Below are 24,005 nucleotides of genomic sequence, written 5' to 3' on the forward strand. Positions count from 1 at the left end.
TTCAAGTTCTTCTTCTCCATGTCGAATTAGGGTGCAGGATTTTCCAATCGGCCACTTCGGTTCGCTCCATTTAGTAATACCTCCAGGTAGTTATAAGAGGCCCTTGGCTGTCGACCATCGTGGCACTGGGTATAGTCCCGGAGGTAGCTTGTACATATTGATCGTCTCTCTATCCACAGGCAACAAGAGGTACTGCCAAGGTATCGTAGCCGCTGAACAGCGGACAGTGAGCACGGGAAACACATATCCACCAGAGAAATAAGTGTGGGGGATAAAAATTGCTTGCCACTATCGATGACACGATCATGATTTAGCTCGTGCAGTTCTAACTAAGCTTGAAAAGAAGGGCATCGAGGCTGCGGCCTCAAACAACGGAGTATCGTCCAGTCGACCGATCAGCGGCATCAGCGGCACTCATAGTGCCTTCCTTCAACAGCCTCATTAATTCACGCATTGCGTCGTGTACCACGACCTCAGTATCGCCTTCGACAAGAATATACAGCTTGGGGTTTTCGTTCGGCCCCGGCTCCTTGCCTGTAGCGTAGAAGGAGCCCTTGGTGGTGATCGAGGTGCCAGTTGATTCGAGGATCTTGGCAACATTTGTCCGATTGGTGACAGCCCAACGTGCTTTTTCTGTAGAGAATGTCAGTGATTGTGAACTTGTAGAGAACTAAAAGATTAGGGAGGAACTTACGAGGAAAGTCATTGATCTCCAAAGTGGCGTGGAAGGCACCGGCATCTGGGCCTTTGTTGTCGATGGGTACACCAGAGCGCATGACTCCTGCTTTAGACAGTTTCTGATTGATCGCGCCGACCGCAGCAGCAACTTTGTCCATCTGGTTCGAAGGCCCAGCAGACGGTGTTTCCCTTTCGGTCTTGTGAACTGTGATTTTGCCATCGAGATCGATGCCTTTAGGTACGCCGGGGAGACTGGTTGCTGCCGGAGTTGAATTTTCGAATGGTTTGACACTGGATGCGGCTTTGGAGAAGATATCGTCGCCCACCTTGACATCCTTGTCCTCCTCCTTGTCTTCTTGTTCTTCCCCGTCTTCTCCAGACTTGAAAGTCTTGCGTTCACGTGCCTTGGCAGCATCGCGTTCTTGGTCAAGCCGCTCGAGACCTTTGCCACCAAATCCAGAAGCACCGGCCTTTTCTTTGCCAGCCTTGACCTTTTCCATGAAAGTATCTACCAACTTCTGGACGGACTCAGGTATAGATTGGCCACTCTGCTTCAAGGCCTTTGCTATGTCAACGGCATATCTATCCTGTTCGTCGGTAAGGAAAGTAACTGCGGTTCCAGTATTCCCTGCTCGGCCTGTACGACCAGCACGATGGACATAGTCTTCCAAATGATTGGGAGCATCGTAATTGACCACGAGCTTCAACTGCTTTACATCAAGTCCACGAGCAGCGACAGATGTAGCGATTAGAATGGGCACAACACCAGCTTTGAAGTCGTCAATGGTCGAATCCCTGTCAATCTGATCTTTGCCGCCATGAATTGACATGCATGGATAACCCTTCTTCATCAGATCTCGAAGTAGACCATCTGCCGACTCTTGCCGATCAACAAAGATTAAAGCACGATCATCCTCATTCTTCTCATCCTCATAAAGCTTTCCGAGGAGCTCAAGTAATCGAACAAATTTGGTGCTCTCCTCTCGGACTTCAACGACTTGAGTAATCTCAGGAGCAACAACGCTACGTCCACCAACGACAATTTCGACCGGCTTGCTAAGCGTCTTTCTTGCGAGCGCTTCCATCTGCCGAGGAAATGTTGCAGAAAATAACACCGTTTGGCGATCCGGTCGAATATTGGACAGAATTTTCATAACCTGAGGTTCAAACCCCATGTCAAACATTCTGTCGGCCTCATCTAGGACGACGTATGTGATACGTTTCAAGTTGGTAACCCGCCCGCTGTTGGCTGCAAGTAGATCAATCATACGGCCTGGCGTACATACAACGATTTCAGCGCCACGCTTCAGATCTGCAATCTGATCCTTGATCGGAGCACCGCCGTAGGCGCAAACTGCTCTCAGTCCCAAAGCTTTCAGAAAGGGCTTGCATTCCTTGTGAATCTGTGTTGCTAGCTCTCGCGTTGGACTAAGAACCAATCCGATAGGCCCATCAAGGGGCTCAAGTGGTCGTTGATCTTTGATATGTCGAAACATTGGTAGCAGAAATGCTATTGTTTTGCCTGATCCAGTCTTTGCTACACCAATGACATCTCTGCCAGACATGATTGCAGGCACTGCTTGGGATTGAATACTAGTTGGAGCATCGTAACCAAGCTTTTGAATGACTTCCAAGACTTGAACTCCAAGACCACATTGTGCCCATTTCTCAACTGGCTTTGGAACATCGACACCTCTAACTTTGATATTATCGAGCTGCATTCGGAGACTCGCAACTTCGTCTTCGGTCCAATCCGCCATTTCGATGGGCTCCGAATAGAAATTTCGACGGAAAGATTGATATTGAACTTTGGAGTGGTTTACAGTAGGAATATCCTTTTTCTTCTTCTTGGCAGTGGCACTCGCCAGGGATAAGATATTGTCGGGATTTTCATCGTCGACAGCAGTAATGTCAACTTCATCGTCTCCAAAGAGTGCCTCTGGCTCACGTTGCCGGGATTTCAGATTATTCTTCTGCGTAAAAGTCTTAACTTTGGCGACCGGCTGGAGGTCTAGCATGAAAGCATCAAGGGCATCAACTTCTTCCTCATCTTCTTGTGTTTCAGTGGTTGTGGCACCAGAGTTGGCAGGTGCGTCAGTCATTTTCGTGTCCTCTCCCCTTTCTGCTTGACTCCGTTGCTCAGCAGCGGCACGGGCGGCGGCCAAGGCCTCTTCTTCTGTGTCTCCATCCTGTAGATCGAGATCGTCATCTCCTTCGTCAGCTTCATCAATTTGAGCGTCGGGCGTACCATTGCTCTGTTCGAGGGCCATGTTCGGCAGTTTCTCGAGCTTTTTCTTTGTGGCTTCCTCATCCTCGAACGCCAAAGACTTTTTGGCAACATCGGTTTCAATTGAGGCTTTGCTTCCAAGACCAAACTTCCCCATGTTGCCAGTTGCTCTCAATGACTTTGTGGGCTGTGCTGACAGTGGCGAGCCAGGTATAGAAGAAGATGGCGCTATTTTAAGGGCATTACCATTGGCAAGAGAAGGCGCAGCGATGTCACCTCCGAGTACTTTGCTTGCAGCCGACGAATGATGAGCCTTTTTGGCAATGGCTTTCGGATCAAATTTACCGGCGTACGGCGTCGGGGCTGGAGAGGGTACATCTGGAGTTACGGGCCTTGACGCAGAGAGTGGTGAGGAGGCGGCGGGCGACATTCCTGCTCTTCTGTCAATTTCGTTCAAGATACTACGAGCACCACCAGCGGCCTCGAGTTCTTTTTGCTTCTTAGCTTGTTCTTCAGCCTGTTTCTTTTTCCATTGCTCCAGTTTGGCAAGCCGGGCTGCCTTTTGTTCCTCTGCAGTGAGAGTGGTGGGGGTCGATGGTTTTGATGCCTGTGTGGATTGGTGAGTCGTGCACGAATAATATAGCAGAGCCAGACTTACTTCTCGGGAGGTATCAATTGAGTCTTTCTTTGCGGGACGATCCCTACTCGAATCTCTCTTACGCTTCCTTGACTCGGTCGATTCATCTCTTAACCGACGATCCTTGTCGCGAATATCGTCATGCCTAGGGCGAGTATTTCTGTCTCTACTCCTGCGGCGATCATCACGATCCCTTGACCGTCTACGATCTCTTGATCTGTCTCGCCTTGAGTAATGGTAGTCATCGTCTCTTCGACCGTCGTAGCGGCGATCTATGGAGCGATCTCGTCGGCGATGTCCATCCCGCTCGCGGTCCCGATCTCTGTGTCGACGCTGAAAGAATAGTAGATTAGATGCCTGTTTCCAAAGTGATGACCGAAGAATGGCTCACCTCAGGACTCCGGGATCTTGAATGCTTCCTCCTATGACTTCGATCGTCGTCCCGGCGACTTCTTTCGTATCGATCGTCATCTCTTCGAGTGCGTTTTGACGAGGAATAAGAACTGCCTACAGGTGATGGTGAGCGAGTGTCCCCGTGCCTAGCCATCCTGTGGCTGCAGATTAAATGAGCTTTACTGCGTGACCCGCACCCAGGACCCGGTTCGGAGTGGTGACTCTGCTCGACTATCGCGTTGAATGAAGATGCTTCACTACGTCAACCATAGAGGACGAGCCTGCGAGATATAAATGGCTGACAAGATTTCAAAGAGAAACTGAATCAGGCACTGGTATGGAAGTCTGCTGCGGGACATTCATTTGAAAACCCAAGGCTACAATCCCGAAAGGTTCAACTTGAAGTTTGGTACCACCAGTCCCAGCCTGAGGCACATTGCCCGCAGTCCACTTTGCTTGGCAGTCGGATCTTTATTAATCCGGTTACCTCTACTCGTACACCCTGAATTATGTCACGCGTTTTGAGATACGGACCAATCGAGCCCCAGCCACCCACAACTCATCGAAAGGGTACAATGCCATTCATGGTGCACCAACTGTCTTGATTGTCATCTCAAGCTCTGCTTCTTTTCTGTACATTCCATCTCCTCTCATTCTTCGTGCAAGGTCGCAATGACGACCGCAATTCCATATTCACGGAGCTTGGCTCAACAGCTCTGGTATAGGTCAACCCGACCCTTCACGCGACCTGGTCACTCCAACTCTCTCCTACGCGTCTCATGTACCTGTTCCGGCCAGAATTACTCTCAGATCTCCCATAACTCCTATTCCACCCATTTGTCAGGGTCGAAACAAGGTCGAACATACGCAACAGCTGCTGCCAAAACCACTCGCAAGCCGAAAGCAGCCTCCGTCCGTACTGCAGCAACTAAGAAGACTACCACCACCAAGAGAAGCACAAAGAAACCAACAGCCAAGAACGCAGTCAGAAAACCAAAAAAGAAGGCAGCCGCCAAAAAGCCGAAGCCGAAGAAGATCAGAGTCAAGAAAGCACCAACCAAGACTGCTCTCGCACAGAAAGCACGACTTGCTCGCGCAGACCTCCGCCAGGCAGCACTTCTTGACCAACCCAAACAGCTTCCTGCAACCGCATTCACCTTGCTCCTCGTTAATGAGGCCAAGAGCGCAAAGGGCGCTGTCTCTGCAGCCGCCAAGACCAGCTCGGCCAAATATAAAGCATTGTCGGCAGAGGATCGTGAGGTAAAATGACATAGTCCCTCCTAATATCTGCGTCTGCTGACTCTCTTCCAAGCGTCTCAATCATGAGGCGAATCAGAATGCCGAAAAGAATGCACTTGCCTACAAGGAATGGGTCCAATCCCACACCCCTCTGCAGATCAAAAAGGCCAACAATGCTCGTAGACAGCTTACTGCAAAGGCCAAAGCTGCTGGCCAGAAAATCTCGTACCGTGCAATTCATGACGATCGAATTGTGAAGCAATCACGCACAGCGTACTCATTCTTCTGTCAGGACCGGTTTGCGTCAGGAGACTTTGCCGGCATTTCTATTGCAGAGAGCGGTACGCTCGTCGGAAAGGAGTGGCACGAGCTTTCTGAGAGCGCAAAGAAGGTAATTGAATTGACGACCTGTGAGATCTCCAAACAAAGCACTGTTGACTGACTTTTGTCTCGTAGCCATATATCGCCCAGGCCGATGCAGATAAAACTCGATATCTGGAAGAACACAAATCTGTCTACGGAGTGGACCCACCTAGCGTCGTACGGCGACGAAAGACTACATAGGTCTGATCAGGCTTTTTGGGATTCCTGAGTCCATGAAGATGAATCTTCGAAGCCCCAAGGTTTTGGGATCTTAATGGAAACAAAGATCTGTTCTGGGCCGAACTGGTTACCAGGTTATGTCTTCGGCATGTATGAATACATACTGTGGATGACTTCGTCGACCGGTGTCTTGTATTGTACCTCAACAAAGCGAGGACTCCACCTTCGCCCTTGGTGTGCAGATATGTACGATGCGGGTGTTTGTCTAGCGCTGGATCTTTCCCGTTCTCAATTTCGAGCAGTGTACGGCGCCAAATGATGGTGCAATGAAAGGTCGCTGGTGAAGCGTCTTCCGCCTGTGAGGAGGAATGGAAGTGAGTGTTCACACGTTGGTTGAGGAGAAGTCAACGTAACCAAAAACAGGCACCCTGTGAAGTGCGATAACTTGGTCTCAATGACAATCGCCATAAGAGGCATCCATATTTTATGTACAGCTACAATAAATTCCAAAAGAAACATCCAAGGCACTGTAGATTGTACAATTTGAATCTGATGTCGTTGTGATAATACAGTGTGTCCTGGGAAATATGATAAACCCCAAGGTCTGATCATCCCCAGGCGACTGCTCTCGGGAGCGAAAAGAAATGTTCCCACAAAGATCACTGAACCCGGAGTGACGTTATAGAAACAACGTCTTGACCCTACTCTGTCTTCGCAGGCTGCTCTGCCGCATCGGCCTTGCCGCCCTGCTGTTCTTCCTCCAGCATGTTCCTTCTACTCTCCATGGTGAACCAGATACTCCTGCCGGCGCTCTCGAGGGTCTGCGTAAGACCAGCTCCAAAGCCCTGGAGCATGCCGACGAGCTGAGCACGCAAGCCATCAATCCCGCCGTTGATACCTCCGACCCACCTCGTGCCGTCCCTGTCGAAAACTTCCCCGTCGATTCGGGCTCCCAAAAGCATCAGTTTTTTCAGTCCTTCCTGCACGGGTAGTTCGTAGAGCGACGGATTCAGACGACGCGGCGGAGCGGCGAATATAGGTGCCTGTGGTGCGAGGATCGAGAACGCCGTTTTGATATACTGTGGAGACACGGTAGGGAAGGTCAAGATCGCGAGTGAGCCCGTCAATAGTGGTGACAGGGGATGTACGCCCTTCTGTGGCTTAATGGCTTGGTATGCTGATTCGGACAGCGCATGTGTGAGTGCAGGGCCCTGCTGTTCAGGTTTGTAGTACTCGGCGATCCGCAGCGCAGGCTCAAACATAGTAGTCTTTATGACTTGCAGCTTGACGTACTCTCCAATCAATTCCTCTTGTGTTTTGCCTTGCGCAAGCAATTGTGCGTCCAGTTTCCGCAGTGCGGACGTGAGCTCTCGCCGGATGCCGGTCCATTCTACGGCTTTGAGAGAATTGTGTTGGAAGAGGATGATCAGGGGTGTAGTTTGGAGGAGTGATACGTAGGACCGGATTCGTTGAGACTTTCGATACTTGGGGTCTCGGTGTGATGGCGGTTGACTGGGAGGGTAATGTTGTGAAAGTGATCTGGAAGAGTGTATTTGCGAATCTGTTGGCGCTGGTACCGTTGCGCTTGCTGTTGCATAGGAGCAACGGCCACACAGATGAGGTCTTGCATAAATTTGTAGCTCCGCTAGCTGGCCCAACGACCGCAAATGAAGCCGTGGAGGCATTGGTGAGTATCTTGGAGGAACGGGTATTTTGGTGGTCGTGCTCTTGTCACGTCCTGGGAGATCTGAACCTCAGACGAAAAAGTAGCCCTCAGGTCGGTTCCAGCTGTAGTGCGGCTCGGATATCAGGATCACGTGGAGGCATTGCCGCTTTTAGAAAAGATATGCCGCCTGGTACATAATCCACCAAGACGGACCGAGGTTCAGCGTTGGTACATACGGTGATCCCACCCGGGCACTTACAGTACACAAACACCTTTCCCAGAGTTTAATGCTATGCTATCATAGCGAGAGAAAGTCCGTGGACATTTCATCTCCACGTTGCAAAAAGCTTTCTCTAACTATAGAATGAGAAAGTGGTTAGAATACTTTGGCATCTCTCAGCTAGATTGGCAGACTTCGCAGCAACTAGGTATGTATCTGGAGCCTGAAGGTGAAGATGCGCCACGATCGATGCGATTCGCTAGAATTGAACGCAGCGCATAACCGCCGTGCCCGACACGTTTGGGCTCCTCAGCCTGATTTCAATGTCAGGTCTTCTGGTCGGTGTAAAACTGCGGCCTCGTCAAAACCGATGGTGCCACGTTTGGCAGCAAAACCCGCAAATATAACACGCCTTCCGCTCTATTTGGGAACATGCGCCGCACTCCACGTTCAGCATGACAACCCCTTCTCCACCTCGGAGCCGTGATAGGTTCAAGATAGCCATCATCTGCGCCTTACCTCTGGAAGCCGACGCGGTGCATGCCGTGTTCGACGTCGATTGGGAAGATGAAGGAATGAAATACGGGAAAGCACGAGGTGACTCCAATACATATTCAACAGGAGCAATAGCTGGCCATCCAGTTGTTCTCGCCCATATGCCCACTCTGGGATTGTCAAATGCGTCAGCCACGGCTGCCCTCCTTCGATCGAGTTTTCCTCAGATCCAGCTTTCCTTGGTCGTGGGGATATGCGGCGTTGCTCCTGTCCATCCGGTAACACGAGAAGAGATCGTTTTGGGTGATATCATCATAAGTACTGCCGTTATTCAGACCGATTTTGGCAGGCTTTATCCAGGTGGGTTTCGAAGGAAGACTGAGATTGAGGATAGCCTTGGCAGATCGACCCCTGAAATCCGCTCGTTCGTCAGCAAATTGCAAACACGGCAAGTTCAAATGAGAATGATGAAAAACATGGCTTCGTCCCTGCACTCGAATGGTTTCGCATCATATCCAGGGGCACATCATGACCACCTGTATGAGGCAAGTTATCTCCACCAGCATAAAGAAGACACCAGATGTGAGCAGTGTTCTCTTGGCTCAGGAACCTGCCCAATGAGTTGTGATGAGCTTCAATGCGAAGCGGAGTTCCTCATCCCGCGCCAGCGGCATGCATCTTACCAAAATAGTTACGACCTACTTGATTACACCCCATCCATCCACTTCGGCAGATATGGTTCGGCAAGCTCAGTGATCAAGTCTGGGCAGGATAGGGATCGGATCGCCTTTGAAGACAAGGTAGTCGGATTTGAAATGGAGGGTGCCGGAGTGTGGGATCATGGTCCGACCATCGTTATCAAGGGTGCTTGCGACTATGCCGATAGCCACAAGAACAAACGTTGGCAAACTTATGCCGCGGCAAGTGGAGCAGCTTGCCTGAAAGCGTTTTTGACTGAGTGGACAGGAGTTGATGAGTCATCCACAACAGGTACGAAGATTTGTTCAGTGACTGCTGGAATCGTTCTGATTTTCCATTTCCTGACGTGCGCAGATGAACCATCGCCAGTCGTGTCGCCAATCGATAGACAATCCAAAACGGTATGGCATGTCCCTTTCGATCAGCTCTCAGGGTTCATTGGCCGTGAAGACGAGGTCAAGCGCCTTCAGGAAAAGCTGTTCGAGGTCAGCAGCCGTCGAGTTGTAGCGATCCTCGGTCTTGGTGGTATGGGGAAAAGTCGACTCGCCCTGGAGATTGCTTTTCAAACTAGAAAAGATCAGCCGGACTGTGCTATTCTCTGGATCGACGCCTCGGACCGGCTGACGTTCGAGAAAGACGTCCTTGCCATTGCAAAGAAGCTAGGTATACCAGGTGCCACTGACGAACAGGCAGACTTCAAGCAACTATTCAAGCAAGGTCTCAGTAGTTCCTCTCTCGGTAAGTGGCTACTTGTAATCGACAATGCGGACGATGAGGCTCTTTGGGGAAAGCCTGCAGATCTAGACCCGGATACATCGATGCTGGGGCAGTATTTACCTAATACAAGCAACGGATCTATTCTCATCACGACCCGTACGCGACGAGTCGCCGTGACTCTTGCTGGAAGGGACATACTCAATCTAGCTGAACCATCTGCTGAATCTGCATCTAAAATGTTTATGGGTATGTTGGAAGACGAGGCTCTCGCTGGTGATGCTCTTACGACATCGAGGCTGTTGGAGAAGCTTACTCTTCTCCCTCTCGCAATTACACAAGCTGCCTCGTTCATCAACATGACTCAAATTTCCGCAAAAAGCTATCTCAATCTAGTCAATCAGCCCAAGGAGGAGGAAGTCATTAAGCTTTTGAGTAAGGACTTTGGGGATCCGTCACGATGTTCGAGCGCAAAAAACCCGGTAGCAACTACTTGGTTTATCTCCTTTAAGCACATTCGCACAAACCACCCACTTGCCGCGGACATCCTCTCGTCAATGGCTTGCTTTCACGAGAAAAATATTCCCCAGTCACTTCTGCCACCTCTCTCACGGACCATGTCGGATGTTGACACACACGAGGCTATCGGGGTCTTGATTGGATATTCGTTTGTGAGGAGGCATACAAGTACTACGACCTTCGAGCTTGTATATGATCTCCATCGTCTGGTGCAACTCGCAGCTCGGAATTGGTTGTCAATGGATGATTCGTTAACACGCTGGAAACGGTTATGCATCGAGCAAACGAATCAGGTCTTTCCAGCCGTGCTCGACGAAAACAAGGAGATTTGGACCATGTACCTGCCACACGCACAGCGTCTTTGCGACGATAGCGAATTGGCCACGACTCCAGCGCGCTATCACTTACTCCAATTCGTGGCTGATTGCTTTCTTGAGATGGGAAAGTATGCTGAAGCTGTTAGAATTCAGAAACTAGTAGTACAACATTTCGAGACGAGCAATGGAGACGTTGATCGAGATCGGCCACTGTCACTTGCTTACGGTCACCTTGGAAGAGCATTGAGATTCAATGGTGATGATGTTGGCGCACAGTATTACCTGGAAAAAGGATTATCCATTGCCAAGGAAGTATTTTCACCTGATGATGTCGATGTGTTGGTCATACAAGAGATGCTCGCTAGTATATACCGTGGCCAGGGGCTCTTGAAAGAGGCGGAGGAACAAATGGTGAAACTCATGCACACAAGTACGAGAGCGCTAGGACTCGAGCACTTCCGGACACTGGGCATCATGGACGGTCTTGCAAAGATTTATGAAGACCAGGACCGGGTTCAAGAAGCTGAATTGCTCATGCATAAGACAGTACTCCTAGCATCGAAAGCTCTTGGGGAACTCCATGGCCTGACTCTCGGGTATAAGCGTAGGCTGGCATCGTTATTCTATCGACAGAATCGACTCAAGGAGGCAGAAGAACTCAAGATATATGTGTGGAAGACGCAGACCAAACTACTTGGGCCAGATCATCCAAGCACGTTATGGAACATGGGTGAACTAGCGCTCGTGTATGCTGCTCAAAATCGACTTGAAGACGCTGAAGCAATGGAAACACAACTCCTGAAGAAGCTGACACTGGGGCTAGGTCCACAACACCCCGGGACGCTGACGTGTATGATCAACCTTGCGTGTACCTTGAATAAGCAAGGAAAGATTGTGGAGGCTATTCAACTTATGTCGCAATGTGTTCAAATAAGTGTTCGGCTCTTTGGAGCTGAACACCGTGATACTCAAAGATCTGCTTCGACTCTAGCTATTTGGCGATGCCATCGAGATATAGCAACGCATTCTCAACATAACCCAGGTGCTTCACAGGAGCAGGAGACTCAAGACTACACGGCTCAGGTGACTCATATCACACCCCAAGCTGCAAGTACGACGATGAGGGTGAATGATTCTGAACAACCTAATGCTCTACTTGCTGCGGCCCCTGCAGCTCTGGCAGATCGGCGACATCGCAAACGGGCGCGGCGGTCAAGGGCGCGTAGTGCTAATGAACTACTGAGGTTGTAGCCAGTGTCTGTACTGTGGCATACTGTTGTTGCGTGACCATTTGAGCAAATCTGAATATCACATACTGACCGGCGTGGGATTGGGTACTCTGGCTCCCTCGTCAAAACGAGCGCAAGGTTTGACTCAGGACCAATCGAACAGATTTTGCCCCAGTGTCTGGAGCGATGAAGCCGATCGCCAGAACGGCACAGAGCTCGGCAATCAACAGTGGAACCCATCGGAGAATTCTGGGCAGGAGCTTTCTCGATGTGTCAACGCCGGCTTACGATGTCAAACAAGTTGCCAGTTCAACCCCACGAAAGTAGAATCGCCCGTGTCTGGGTCATACTATGTCTCTTAATGGCAATGCGATCGCCCTGCTCGCCATGAGCAGCTCGAACCAATCCGATCCCTGCGCAGACATGGATTCGTGGTACAAAAAGCCATTGAAGACAACTTTGGCTGCACTCCATGTCCGGATGCCCATTGCTGCTGCTTGCTCAGCGAGGTTCGTGTTGAACCATGACAAGGACCGCACAACTTGGGCAGAAAACGTGTTTGGAGCTCGCTCAGCCAGAGCGCCAACATACAGCGCCCATAACCGAGAATTTCTGTACCTGTCCCAGCTACTCATGTTGAAAGGGCGATCTGCGGACCCACGGTCCAGCTCGAGTGCTCTTCGGAGCGCGACCAACACTGCCGTTCCATCGTATATGGGCTTTCCGAGAAGAACGGGATTCATAAAAGGATCTCGCACATGCCAAAGGGCGGCTAGCGCAAGGTACTGCTGGGCATACAAATGGTCCTTGACTTCCTGTTGCAGACCTGGACGATTCAATCGTGCTTCAGCGTTCAAATAGTGGTGGACCATTCGCCCATTGAAGATACATGTCCTTGCAAAGCGCCAGGTAGTAACAACAGGCGAAACCACTGTGAGCTTCTGCTCAAGCCGCATGAATACATAATTCAGCTGTTCCTGCCGAATCCGGAACCACTGTTGCAGTTCCTCGGTATCGACAGAGGGGTCGAAAATTGCATCTGGACACACAATCTGATGTGGATGCCTGGCTGCAGCTTTCCCAACTGGTGCGAGGAAAGTAAGCGCCCACGAATCGACGTCGAATATTGTGCGGTGGAGAAACATTGTGCTTAGTTGAGAATCAAGGTACATCTGATATAGGAGGTGCCTATAATCGAGCTTCCCTTTTGCGAACATTTGCTTTTGCAGATCGAAGAGCATCTTGCCATGAGTCAGCGCATTTTGCAGATTTGCTCCAGTGACCTCGGCCGCAAAGATGGCCGTCATATGCCAGATGTAAGGGAATTCTTGCTTGTCGCTATCTTTCGCGATCTTCTCGCGCAATGCGGTCATACTTTCATTCATGAACTTCAGTGCCATCGGCCGCATCGTGGGGTTGTACTTCACAGCAGCAGCGCTATGAAAAGCTAGCGTGGCATAGCCAGTCCCGGAATCATGCAGCCCGGTCACTTGGTCCTGCCAATTCTCGTTCGCGAGGGCGGCTCTCGTCTTGTAGCGAATCTGGAAATATGCTGCAGGAATAAAATAATCTCTGTAGAACGTCAAAAACTTATTTGCCTCTGCAGTAATCGGCACGGCGAAAGTGGAAAAGGGATCTGAATTGCCCTTCCCCACCAAAGTCTTAGGAGAAGAAGGAGCGTGAACAAGCGCCTTCTTGTTCTTCTCGGCCTCTTTCTCGATCGCATCTCTACTCTTACTCGTACTCCATGTCGATCTAGGTACTTTTGCAGATTCTCTCAAGGCTTTGGCCTCCTGTCCGCGTTTCCATGGCCGATACCGCCTTTGGACATGCTTGAAGATCTGCTGTCTATTCTCTGGCTGTGGTTTCAGATTGTTGCTGTCGTGATTGACCCAAAGAAAATCCTGCTTCGGCGTGGCTGTTTTGGAACCTGATGACATTTTGTTTCTTGCCACGGCGACATTTTTCGTAAAATGGGAAGCGTGGAACTCGCCAAGGTCATGTGCGTCCACATGATAATAATGGTAGGAGAAGAGGGGAGAAGAACTGGGTACACAACCTTGTAGGTGGTCTTTAAAGTAGATTTCTGTTTGGCTGAACCCACCAAGGTCTAACTAGATATCTCGCTATATACCCATAGGGTATGGAGTGTGTACACCCTAACATCAGCCACTTAGCACTCTGGACCCGGGTTGGGCTGATTGCGAAGCCGACCTCCACCTGAGTCCGAGGGAAAATGGCATCGTCACTCGTGTGGCCGTTGTTACCAGTCCCGAAAGTGGGATGGAGGGACTTAACTAGGCAAAGACTTTGCCCTCGCTTCCCCGTCACGCGTAGCTTGGTTTCAGACTGGTGGCGCCCCCAGTCATCCTGGTCCCGGGCATCTGCCGTACGGTCATCAATACTTGAAAATCAAGATGAGTATGTCATTTCCACGAGGGGTGTATAAGGCTGCATAGCTCCCTCGCACTCTGATTGAACATGCTTTAAGTGGATGATTTTCACAGCCAAGGCTTAATCATCAATCGCTTGCGGTTTTAAGCCGACAAGGAACAAATCTTCGACGAGATCGTCTACTGCTACAGAGATCACCTTACGTACCTAGTATATTGTTAACCGAATAATGGACTGCCCCTCAGGATCGACATGGTTGGCACGGAGTTGCTGAATGTCGTTGCCATTACTTCGACATCGTCCACACTCCGCATCACGGTCTCGATGCCGTCCAATGTCGTATGTGACACCTGACTCCGATTACTCAACGTGACAAAACAAAGACTTCCGGAACTATTTATTTAGCCTGCTGCTCCTGTTTGGGCACCGAAACTTAAATGTTATACAGGAGTGCAATTTGCCGGGCTACTTGAAATTATCAGCCGTGCATCAAGAACTCTTGGGGCCCCAACCAGGCACTGAAGTGGGATACATGTTGACCGATATCGGCAGATGGAAATACCTGAGAAGACTTTCGTGCATCCCAATACTCGGATGAAGGTCCTCACGCTCAATAACATTCAGTGTGCAGTCAATCATCAACATAATACATGTGGCGTACCACTCACGCGTAGTCAGGCCGTGTAAACTGCCAACACGTCGCAAGGCTTCAATTTCAGGGGCTCATTGGATTTCGAACTCACATGGTAGATACGGGTGCGCCGTCATAACCCTGGATCAACTTTGATACCTTTCTTCTGCTCTTCCCAATTGGAGTGCCCTCCCGCAGGGTTCACTCTTTCCCCGGGGCCACTTCATTCGTGGAGATCTCCACCGATGGTCCTAAGGCGCGATCGCGTACAACGGACAGTCCCGCAACTGCGATATTTGTCCCGAAATGCAGCGCACATCAGTCATAGCCATTTGACATATACATGAGGCTCAAAGACACGACTCTTGCTAAGTGAAGGATCTTGTTAAACTGTCCTTTGCAATGGCTTCAAGTCCGGGTGGGCGGAAACCTCTCGTGGTATCTCTGGGCGACCCCAAGTACATTGGCAAGGAGTATCTAGACTCTCTCAGGAAGGACTTCGACTTCCAAGTACTGGACGCCATCAACAGAGCAGAGACTATAGAGAAACTGCCGAAGCTCGTCACGGAATATGGGCCCGTGGACGCCTTCATCATCCGGATGGGCACACCGGCCTACGAGCCATTTGACAAGGAATTACTCGGCGCGCTTGTCCCTCACTGCAAGATAATCGCTAGTGCTTCTGCTGGATACAATGAGTTCGATGTGGATTGGATGACTAAGAATGGAATTTGGTTCTGCAATACCATTGATGGTGTCGCAGAAGCAACGGCTGATATGGCCTTGTTCTTGATTCTCGCTGTTCTACGCAACACGACGGTGGCTGAGAGACAGGCTAGAAACGGGACGTGGAAACAAGGCATCGTTCCGAGCAAGGATCCTACTGGACTGACCTTAGGCATTGTGGGTATGGGCAGCATTGGTAAGGTCAGTATTGGTCATCCTCTTGACTGTGTAGTTGGCTCCTGGTGCAGGATACAAGAGTACCGGCTAATGTTGCTTCGAGATTTAGTACATTGCGAAGAAAGCAGCAGTTTTCAACATGAAGATCTTGTACCACAACAGACATCAGCTATCCCCGGCTGAAGAATCTAAGTACAGCGCTACATATGCAGCTTCACTTCATGACCTTCTCAGATCGTCTGATGTGGTTTCGATAAGTTGCCCATTAAACGCAGAAACCACGAATCTGATATCAACTAAAGAATTCGCTGCCATGAAAGACGGCGTATACTTCGTCAACACAGCCCGCGGAGCAATTGTCGATGAGGATGCACTGGTCGAAGCACTACAAAGTGGGAAGGTAACACGAGCGGGGCTAGACGTTGTCGTCAACGAGCCTCATGTTCGAGATGAGCTCAGACAAGGGGAATTGAGCGAACTGAAGGTCATTCTGCAACCTCATATGGGAGGCTTGACAGACGTGGCTTTCCACAAGAGTGAAAAAGAGTGTTTTGAGAATATCAAGAGTCTGTTCAAGACTGGTAGACCAGTGGCGCCGGTGAACGAGGTGTGACTTCAGCTTCGGTTTGTTTCCTTCGTGGCACACCCATGGTGGCCATTTCAAAGATGTTTAGTATGCAACTTGATATTTGAGGGTGCTGATGGACTGGATAGTCCAGAAATGCAAACCATATTCGTTCACTCATAAGCCCCATGATATCATAGAAAAGATTGTTGCAATTCGTCATTGTCATCAGATCGTCTTAGCAAAGAACCTGTTGGAGCAGACCATCTCAAATCGAAACACGACGCGAATACCCCTCCTTATCTTGTGACACCCGCTAACAATCGTATCCCAACTGAAAATTCCACTCCGTTCTAATTCGATGTCAGCTGTGACTGCGGGCGAGGGCGCTCAGCGCCTTGTTCACGACATGTCATGGCAAGCTCAACGGCTCCACGGTCGTATCAACCACAGAACTTTGGGGTTTAGGCGTTTGAAAGGTTCGCCTTTTTGCCAGAACCACACACTGGTTCGACATCCTAGTCGAGATCTTGCGGGCAACCTAAAACCGGCAGTCAATTTCATAACGCAAGCCTTCGTGATGCGGAATCTGACACTTACCAGTCCTCGAAATCTCTTACCAAAAATGTACATGGGGATTGTCAAAGCACATAATCCCAGGTTCAAGCCTCCAATCGACCAGAACACTGTTTTCGCCCCTTGAGCTTGGAACCAGCCATTCACAGACGTGGTTGCGAGAAAAGCGAGCAGAGACTTCACAAGTCCAATGGTTACAAAAGCTTGATTGGCATCGTCAGGATGACAGTCAACCACATAAGTGTAGGCGGCCTGACTTGCGAATGGAATGGCGAGAGAGTGGAGGGAAATGAATGTCAATGGCCAAGCAATGGGCGCGCCCGCATCAATTGTCGCTCCAAGACCGAAAAATCCAATTGTAGACAAAAGTGCCCCAATGGCCATGAGAGTGAGTCGAAATTCGGGCTCGTAGACGCCATTATTTCGTTTGGCCATTGAGCGTATGACCTTATCCGCCATCCAACCAGAAGCTGGAGCTCCCAAAAGTCCAGTGGCGAGTAGTGGCAGATTTGTCAAACCAACTTGTGATGGCGTCAGATTGTATGGTGGTGCAGAGAACATAGGGACAGATAAGACGGACAATGCCACAAGCCAGGTAAAGAAGCTTCCATAGATGAAGCTGCCAAACACTACTGCGGGACAGACGAATAGGGGGAATGGCTTGATCAGCTGCTTAAAAAAGCTCTCATTGGAGACTCGGCCGCGAAACACAGCGTATTTGGATGATTGTGAGTTACCAAACTCAGCGGATCTAATGGTGATCGTGGTCTGATTTTTCTCCCCATCAGCAAGTTCGACTGTTTTGAGCACTTCTCCTCGATGGTAGACCGTCTCTGGCACAAAGAAGAACGTTGCGATGAGTAGAGGGATGAAGATCAAGGCACTAATACCAAAGGTGTATTTCACACCAAGTCGTTCAATGATAACTCCGGAGATAACTTGTCTATCAAGTCTTAGTTTCAATCCGAGACAGAATGGCAGCATACCCTAGGAGAACTCCAGATGTCAACATCAGCCCCCAGATGGCTAGTTTTCCGCCGCGCTCATGTACGAAGAAGAGGTCTTGAATGGTAGAGGTTACAAGCGTTTCGAACGGTGCCGACGCGAAGCCTTGAAGCAACCGCATGACAACGAACTCTTCGAAGGACTGCATTTAATGTCAGCAAATAGGAACAAGATATGTGGCACCTTGTGAAGTTCAGACCTTCACAAATGCTCCCCAGGCATTGAGCGCAAGTAAAGCGGCCGCGGAAAGAACAAACACCACTCTTTTGCCCCAGACTGAAGCTGCTGCCGAGGTGAAGAACGTAAATGCACCTGTCCAGAGTATGAATAGTCCAACTAGGTATGTAGATATCACATCGAGGCTCTTCTGGTATTCCATGGCCAGGAGCGGTAATCCAGGGGAGATCATAGGGCCCAAGCTGTGGATCCATCGAGTCAGAACTGCTCAAACCCAAGACACATGTCCGTATCGAAAAGTGGAATACTTACGAAACTGTGACACCGGATGCTAGGGCAATCACCATCAAGAGGACATTCTTCGTGAGCGACGGCCTGATCCATTCGTTATTCCACAATCCACGAAATCTTGCGTCACATAACCCACCAGTTCAAAGGATCATGCGGACTGTCGTTAGGCTGTGGTACCAAAGTGATATCTCCGATCTTCTTGACATTGCCGTCCGTGTAAGCATCTGACTAGATTGTGAGTAGGCTGAACTTTGCAAGCGAGGTTGGCGAATTACCCTGGACCCTATTTGCGCCTGATTCTGTCAAGATCACAGTTCCTGGGACCTGTGACAGGGTGTGATCCTCTAGATTCCGAAAGCCATCGATGTAGATTAATAGCTCGATGAATCACCTTCGTATCTGTGACTCTCTGGTGGCAAAGAAAAGATATGACCTTCCAGTGAGGATGAATTGAGTTGGAGCCCAGCCCATGGAATCTGAGATGAACAGGTAATGAAGCTCAGAGACCAGCTCGAGTACGATATGAATACAATCCCTCAGGTCAATGGATGTCATACCGTAGGGCAGCCTCCCACGGTTTTTGTACACTCGTTTTGATAGACATCATCTACCGAAGGTTGAATATTACAAAACCTGGAACAAATCCAGACACGGATGTCAATTTCAGGAGTGGCTTTGAGACGCTTGAGCTTGGACCAATAGTCCACCTATACCACGTATAGCATTTCGCAGAACTCCATACCAGGTTTGCCAAGGCATTGTGGCTCCATACAGTTGCGTATGTTGTTGGGAGGCAATGAACAATCTGCTGTTTCACGTACAGGGGGTGAGGCCACGAGCAATAGATAAGTCAAAGCATCAAGATAAATTTCATATCTCTAGCATACGAAGAGATACAAGGTATCTCTGGGTGAAGCTCGTGAGATTGCCTTGGCCTCTGGTTCGCCCAATCCAGATGACAGTTGCGGTGCGTGCAAATAAAGATGTTGTATGAAGAATGCGAACCCTCTCTGCCCCGATTTGAAGCAACACTTGGACCAACTGCCGATGGTGTCCTGTGAGGACCATGGAGATTCTAGAAGACACCTGGGAAGGCGATAGATGTTGCGCGGTGTGGGTCGCCGACACCAATGCTCTGACTCCTCCATACTGTGCTGTCCGTCGACAGTACTCTGTACCACATCTTATGATCTTCGAGGTCGGAGACTTACCCCACAATCTGGAACACACATGCGACAATACCGCTGTGGGGCGGCTTGAGTATGAGAGGTGGGAAGGCTCTTTGCGCTTGTGCATCTAGCAATCCAGAGACCCATATGGGTCCCGAGGCACGGAGGTGGACACCACTGACACAGAACTGGCAAGTCTGATAGGCCCGTGAAAGCCTTCTCCATGAAACTGATCAGGAGAACGCACCCATGAGGCACTCATAAAGTTCTCCTATCGGAATAGGCAGAGGACATCTTTGCACCACAGTTCCCACGACCCGACAAAGTATTGCCCAGCTCTGAGTCTCTGACCAGTAGGAGCTGGTGGATGTAGTGGGCTGATCATCACGAGGCTTATCATCAGATAAATGTCCTGAAACGTTTCATGTTGTTCAACCACGACAATATCACCGTTGTGGACCTTCGGGTGAAGACAATTCTTGATTAGGTAACAAGGTAGACCTCGATGATAATGTCCTGAAAGAATTCGAAGAACTTGGTGGGGAGGAAAGGGTAAAGAAACAGGGTCAATTTGGGAGATCGGATGGATTGGGCCACACTACTGTACCTAAGTAGGTACTCAGCTGCAAGTAAGGTTGTAAAAGAAATGCTGCAGGGATGTCGTCATTTAGAAGGCACACTTATATTGGACGGTGATTATCGTTTATTCGCACGACCAAGTCCGCGCATCTACACAAAGCAATATCACAAATCAAAGAAGCGGCATTGATGGCGAGTTTCAACCCCAAAATTAATGATGCAGATGTACCCGTAATCATAGTAGGCGCAGGCGTGTTTGGACTAAGCACCTCTTTACACCTTGGCCGTCGAGGCTTTCGGAACGTGGCTGTTTTCGACAAGCAACAATATGACGAAGCGCAGTATTCATATCTGAAGGGATGTGACGCGGCGTCGGCTGATTTCAACAAGATCATCAGATCTGCTTACGGCGAACAGACTGAGTATCAAGATCTTTCGACTGAAGCGTTGCAAGCCTGGCGAATTTGGAACAATGAACTGGAAAATGGATCCTGTGTCCCGGAGGGCATGAAAACTTCAGACAGGGTTTTCATCAACAATGGCAATCTATCGTTTACCAACCAAGCAGAATTGCCACCCTTTGAACTTGCTTCCGTTCACAACCTGGAGAAGGCAGGAATCCCGAATACACAATTGATTACTGGAAATGAAGAACATATTGCTCTCGCCAAAAAGAAGAATATCTCGTATGGCATCGATCCTTTTGATTGCAAAACGAAAGGCAAGTCATATATTGGTGTTTTCGATACGACGGGAGGAACCGCGGTGGCAGACAAGGCATGCAGAGTTGCACTTCACAGGGCAAAAACATATGGTGTTCAATTTGTGCTCGGGTTAGGGAAAGGTGAATTTGAGTCGTTCTCATATGACTCAGCAGAGAAGGTCAACGGCATCCGAACTCGAGACGGCAAAACACACTTTGCGAAAATCGTTGTTATAGCTTGTGGTGGCTGGTCTCCTGGGTTGATACCGCAACTGGACGGGCTTTGTGAGACCACAGCTGGCTCGGTCATCCATCTGAGAATACCTCCCGACTCTCCACTTTTCGGTCGATTTGCGCCTGAAAATTTTCCAACATGGACCTACAGGGTAAGAGATGGTCCGGAGGGCGGTCTGTACGGGTTTGCGCGTGATGAACAAGGTTACATGAAGATCGGTTATAGGGGGACAAAGTATACGAATCCGCAGCAACAAGCAGATGGGTCCGAAAGGAGCGTACCTATCACCAGATATACTGAAAACGAGCAGCTAACTCAGATACCGAAGCAGGCGATGAGAGTCATGAAGGCTTTCGTGAAAGAATACCTCCCAGAACTGGCAGCCGAGGGCATCAATGTCTCGTTCTCAAGGCTCTGCTGGTACACGGATTCGTTCGACAACCACTTCGTTATTGATCGGCTCCCTGGCCAGAGCTCGGTTCTGGTAGCCACGGGCGGGAGTGGCCATGCCTTCAAGTACTTGCCGATTATTGGCAACTGGGTCGTTGACATCCTTGGGGGCATCGGCCTCGAAAGGGAGCTGGTTCAGAAATGGCGATGGCGGCATAGCAAAGATGACACCGAGGTTGTGAATAAACTCATGGAAGGCACAGCGAGCTCGAGAAACTTGCGAAGAGTACCCCTGACGACTGACCACGATCTAGAATCACAGCTGCAGAACAAGATGTAGCATTATTGATAAAAGAAAATGAATTGAGATAGTGAAGAACCTCAGGTGGATGTGCTGCCTAATTGGCTCATATCGACGTTTGAGCTAGTAGAGTTTAGTGCCCGCGGCCAAGGCTAGCGTCGAGAATAAAGCCTTGGCATTTCACTAGCAGGATCGATCCAGGAACGCTCGCCTGGTAATAAATTCCCCCGCATCAATTGCCAGTGGGGTAAGACTGTCTGAAATTTGACTCATTCGTGTTCACCGCAGATATAAGCTTGAGCTTGACCCTGCCCGTTTTGACACTCTGATGTCGATAGCAGATTCTTCTCCTTGTCTCTGATCTGCACTATATAGCAAGAGCCTCGTGTCCCCAAAATGGCCGACCCTCCACCTCGATACGTTTCCATAGCTCCTCTCCTCAAAAAGCTCTCTGCCCCTCCACCGCTTGACAACACCGTCAAAGCCGAAGACATCGCGCTTGCATTCTCTCGGACTTTTGAGAATGAATTAAATGGCACACAAACCGCCGCATTGCTGACCTTACTCCACTCCACGGGACGAGATAGGCATCCAGATGTCATCGCAAAATGTGCCGAAAGCATGCGCAATGCCGCAATACAGGTCAATAGCAAAGCCCTACGAACGGTGGTCAAGAAGAGGAAACGAGGACTTGGATCATATCGAGGAGGTCTCTGTGACATCGTCGGCACAGGGGGAGATTCACATTCGACGTTCAATATCTCGACTACCTCTTCCATCATCGCTGCCCCAATCCTAATGATGGCAAAGCATGGCAATCGCGCACAAACATCCATGTCCGGGTCTGCAGATGTGCTCAACGCCATCTCCCCCGTCTCGCCCAAGATTGAGGCACTGACCGCAGAGAGCCTTCCAGAAGCATATGAGCATACCAACTACACCTTCCTCTACGCTCCCAATTTCCACCCAGGCATGAAATACGCCGCAACAGTCAGAAGGGAGTTGGGCTTGCGAACCATCTTCAACCTAATGGGGCCTCTTGCCAATCCCGTCGAGCAACATATCGAGGCCCGCCTCGTTGGTGTCGCCTATCAAGAGCTCGGTCCAGTATTCGCACAGGCTTTGTTGCTGTCCGGCGCGAGAAAGGCACTGGTGGTGTGCGGCCAAGAAGATCTCGATGAAATTAGTTGTGCCGGAAAAACGAATTGCTGGTTGCTGCGAGAATCGCCCAACCCAAAATATCAGGGCGACCTCAACGACGAAGATGATGATGATGATGACAGTAGCGACGACGAGAGCACTCCTAGATACCTCGTGAAGGTAGAGAATTTTGAGGTTGGACCGGAAGACTTCGGCTTGCCATCGCATCCACTCTCAGAGGTAGGCGGCGGCAAGCTTCCCAAGCAGAACGCGGCAGTCTTGATGAGCATTCTTCGGAACGAGAGAAATAAGGATGATCCCATCCTGCATTTTGTCCTCATGAACATTGCAGCACTGCTCGTGGTGAGTGGCGCCTGCGATTCAGACACATGCGAAAGTGGAGAGGTCATCAAGGAGGCTGGCCCTGCTGGCTTGAGATGGAAAGAAGGTGTGAAAAAGGCCAGGTGGTGCATAGAGAGCGGGCGGGCGCTCGCAGAATTTGAAAAGTTCATAGAGTTCACCAACAGATTGTAGATTGGATAGCATCTTTTGGGAAAAACAAGCCATTTATTTCGCGACCCAGGCCTCTAATGTCACTGGCATTTTTCAAGTAATCATCACAAGGTGCCATCGATGGTCAAACCCAGAACGCCGTCGCTGTCTTCATGCTGGAAAAAAAGAGCTTCTCCAATCCTCCCTGGGACGCCTATTCAACTTCTCCTTCAAGATAGATGTGCGCCAGCAAGCTATCGACATTCGACCTGAACCATTCTGCATACGAGTCAGCATTATCGCCATCACGCCTGGAGTCTGACCGCATACCTCTTGGTTCTCTCCTTGTAAAGGACTCGGTGACCGCACATGCTGCATCGAATGGCATCACCTTTTGCTAGACTGACTTTGGCTGCGCATTCACCGCACACATATTGAACAGTGGGACCGCTCGAGCCTTCACCTGCGGCGTAACCCGTTGCGAAGGCGGTATAATTGGTAGACTGCGATGGCAATTGGTATGATTCTCTTTGGGACGACATGATGGAAATGTGGCGACTGTAGAGGTGTTTTATCGTTGGCTAGTAGTTGTGATACGTTGGAGGGACGAAAAGAGACAATAACGGATGGGCTGAGTGTCAGATAATGAATGAATTGTGATTGATGATTTGAAAGACGCTCCTCCGCTTTGCACTGGAATATTCCTTTCCTCTCACGTGACTTGATGCAATCCTCGGGCTTGGCGAACCACGGAATATTGCCGAGGCTTATCCTCAGGCAGTCTAGTTCTGTCCATATTGTGGTTGGCTTGGGCTGTGTATCAAATATCGAGTAAGACAGCTGGACATGTTGGACTCAAGACGTTTCACGAAATCCTT

General features: G+C 49.8%; 10 protein-coding genes across 10 annotated transcripts; 5 read left to right on the top strand and 5 right to left on the bottom strand.

The window, feature by feature from the left end:
- Positions 1–364: 364 nt before the first annotated feature.
- On the bottom strand, positions 365–4,089 carry PRP5 (pre-mRNA processing RNA-helicase; the record flags this gene model as incomplete). The annotated part of the gene is made up of 3 exons (XM_064845133.1): positions 365–633; positions 695–3,875; positions 3,934–4,089. 3 exons carry the CDS (start codon positions 4,087–4,089, stop codon positions 365–367), a joined length of 3,606 nt encoding a protein of 1,201 aa, XP_064707391.1.
- Positions 4,090–4,607: 518 nt separating this feature from the next.
- On the top strand, positions 4,608–5,738 carry LTR84_001510 (uncharacterized protein; the record flags this gene model as incomplete). The annotated part of the gene is made up of 3 exons (XM_064845134.1): positions 4,608–5,195; positions 5,248–5,565; positions 5,631–5,738. 3 exons carry the CDS (start codon positions 4,608–4,610, stop codon positions 5,736–5,738), a joined length of 1,014 nt encoding a protein of 337 aa, XP_064707392.1.
- Positions 5,739–6,418: 680 nt separating this feature from the next.
- LTR84_001511 (uncharacterized protein) lies at positions 6,419–7,402 on the bottom strand (the record flags this gene model as incomplete). Its single annotated transcript, XM_064845135.1, has 1 exon — positions 6,419–7,402. One exon carries the CDS (start codon positions 7,400–7,402, stop codon positions 6,419–6,421), a length of 984 nt encoding a protein of 327 aa, XP_064707393.1.
- A 656-nt stretch (positions 7,403–8,058) lies between these two features.
- LTR84_001512 (uncharacterized protein) lies at positions 8,059–11,598 on the top strand (the record flags this gene model as incomplete). Its single annotated transcript, XM_064845136.1, has 1 exon — positions 8,059–11,598. One exon carries the CDS (start codon positions 8,059–8,061, stop codon positions 11,596–11,598), a length of 3,540 nt encoding a protein of 1,179 aa, XP_064707394.1.
- Positions 11,599–11,920: 322 nt separating this feature from the next.
- Positions 11,921–13,516, bottom strand: LTR84_001513 (uncharacterized protein; the record flags this gene model as incomplete). Its single annotated transcript, XM_064845137.1, has 1 exon — positions 11,921–13,516. The coding sequence occupies one exon, from the start codon at positions 13,514–13,516 to the stop codon at positions 11,921–11,923; it is 1,596 nt and encodes a 531-aa protein (XP_064707395.1).
- Positions 13,517–15,003: 1,487 nt separating this feature from the next.
- On the top strand, positions 15,004–16,117 carry LTR84_001514 (uncharacterized protein; the record flags this gene model as incomplete). Its single annotated transcript, XM_064845138.1, has 2 exons — positions 15,004–15,528; positions 15,614–16,117. The coding sequence occupies 2 exons, from the start codon at positions 15,004–15,006 to the stop codon at positions 16,115–16,117; spliced, it is 1,029 nt and encodes a 342-aa protein (XP_064707396.1).
- Positions 16,118–16,481: 364 nt separating this feature from the next.
- On the bottom strand, positions 16,482–18,877 carry LTR84_001515 (uncharacterized protein; the record flags this gene model as incomplete). Its single annotated transcript, XM_064845139.1, has 7 exons — positions 16,482–16,610; positions 16,670–17,588; positions 17,632–17,792; positions 17,850–18,069; positions 18,140–18,202; positions 18,255–18,346; positions 18,815–18,877. 7 exons carry the CDS (start codon positions 18,875–18,877, stop codon positions 16,482–16,484), a joined length of 1,647 nt encoding a protein of 548 aa, XP_064707397.1.
- Positions 18,878–20,055: 1,178 nt separating this feature from the next.
- LTR84_001516 (uncharacterized protein) lies at positions 20,056–21,534 on the top strand (the record flags this gene model as incomplete). The annotated part of the gene is made up of 1 exon (XM_064845140.1): positions 20,056–21,534. The coding sequence occupies one exon, from the start codon at positions 20,056–20,058 to the stop codon at positions 21,532–21,534; it is 1,479 nt and encodes a 492-aa protein (XP_064707398.1).
- A 357-nt stretch (positions 21,535–21,891) lies between these two features.
- LTR84_001517 (uncharacterized protein) lies at positions 21,892–23,169 on the top strand (the record flags this gene model as incomplete). The annotated part of the gene is made up of 1 exon (XM_064845141.1): positions 21,892–23,169. The coding sequence occupies one exon, from the start codon at positions 21,892–21,894 to the stop codon at positions 23,167–23,169; it is 1,278 nt and encodes a 425-aa protein (XP_064707399.1).
- Positions 23,170–23,381: 212 nt separating this feature from the next.
- LTR84_001518 (uncharacterized protein) lies at positions 23,382–23,669 on the bottom strand (the record flags this gene model as incomplete). Its single annotated transcript, XM_064845142.1, has 2 exons — positions 23,382–23,406; positions 23,458–23,669. 2 exons carry the CDS (start codon positions 23,667–23,669, stop codon positions 23,382–23,384), a joined length of 237 nt encoding a protein of 78 aa, XP_064707400.1.
- Positions 23,670–24,005: the final 336 nt, after the last annotated feature.

Source organism: Exophiala bonariae, assembly GCF_035927105.1.
Source record: "Exophiala bonariae strain CCFEE 5792 chromosome Unknown scaffold_10, whole genome shotgun sequence".
NCBI classification, from domain to species: domain Eukaryota; kingdom Fungi; phylum Ascomycota; class Eurotiomycetes; order Chaetothyriales; family Herpotrichiellaceae; genus Exophiala; species Exophiala bonariae.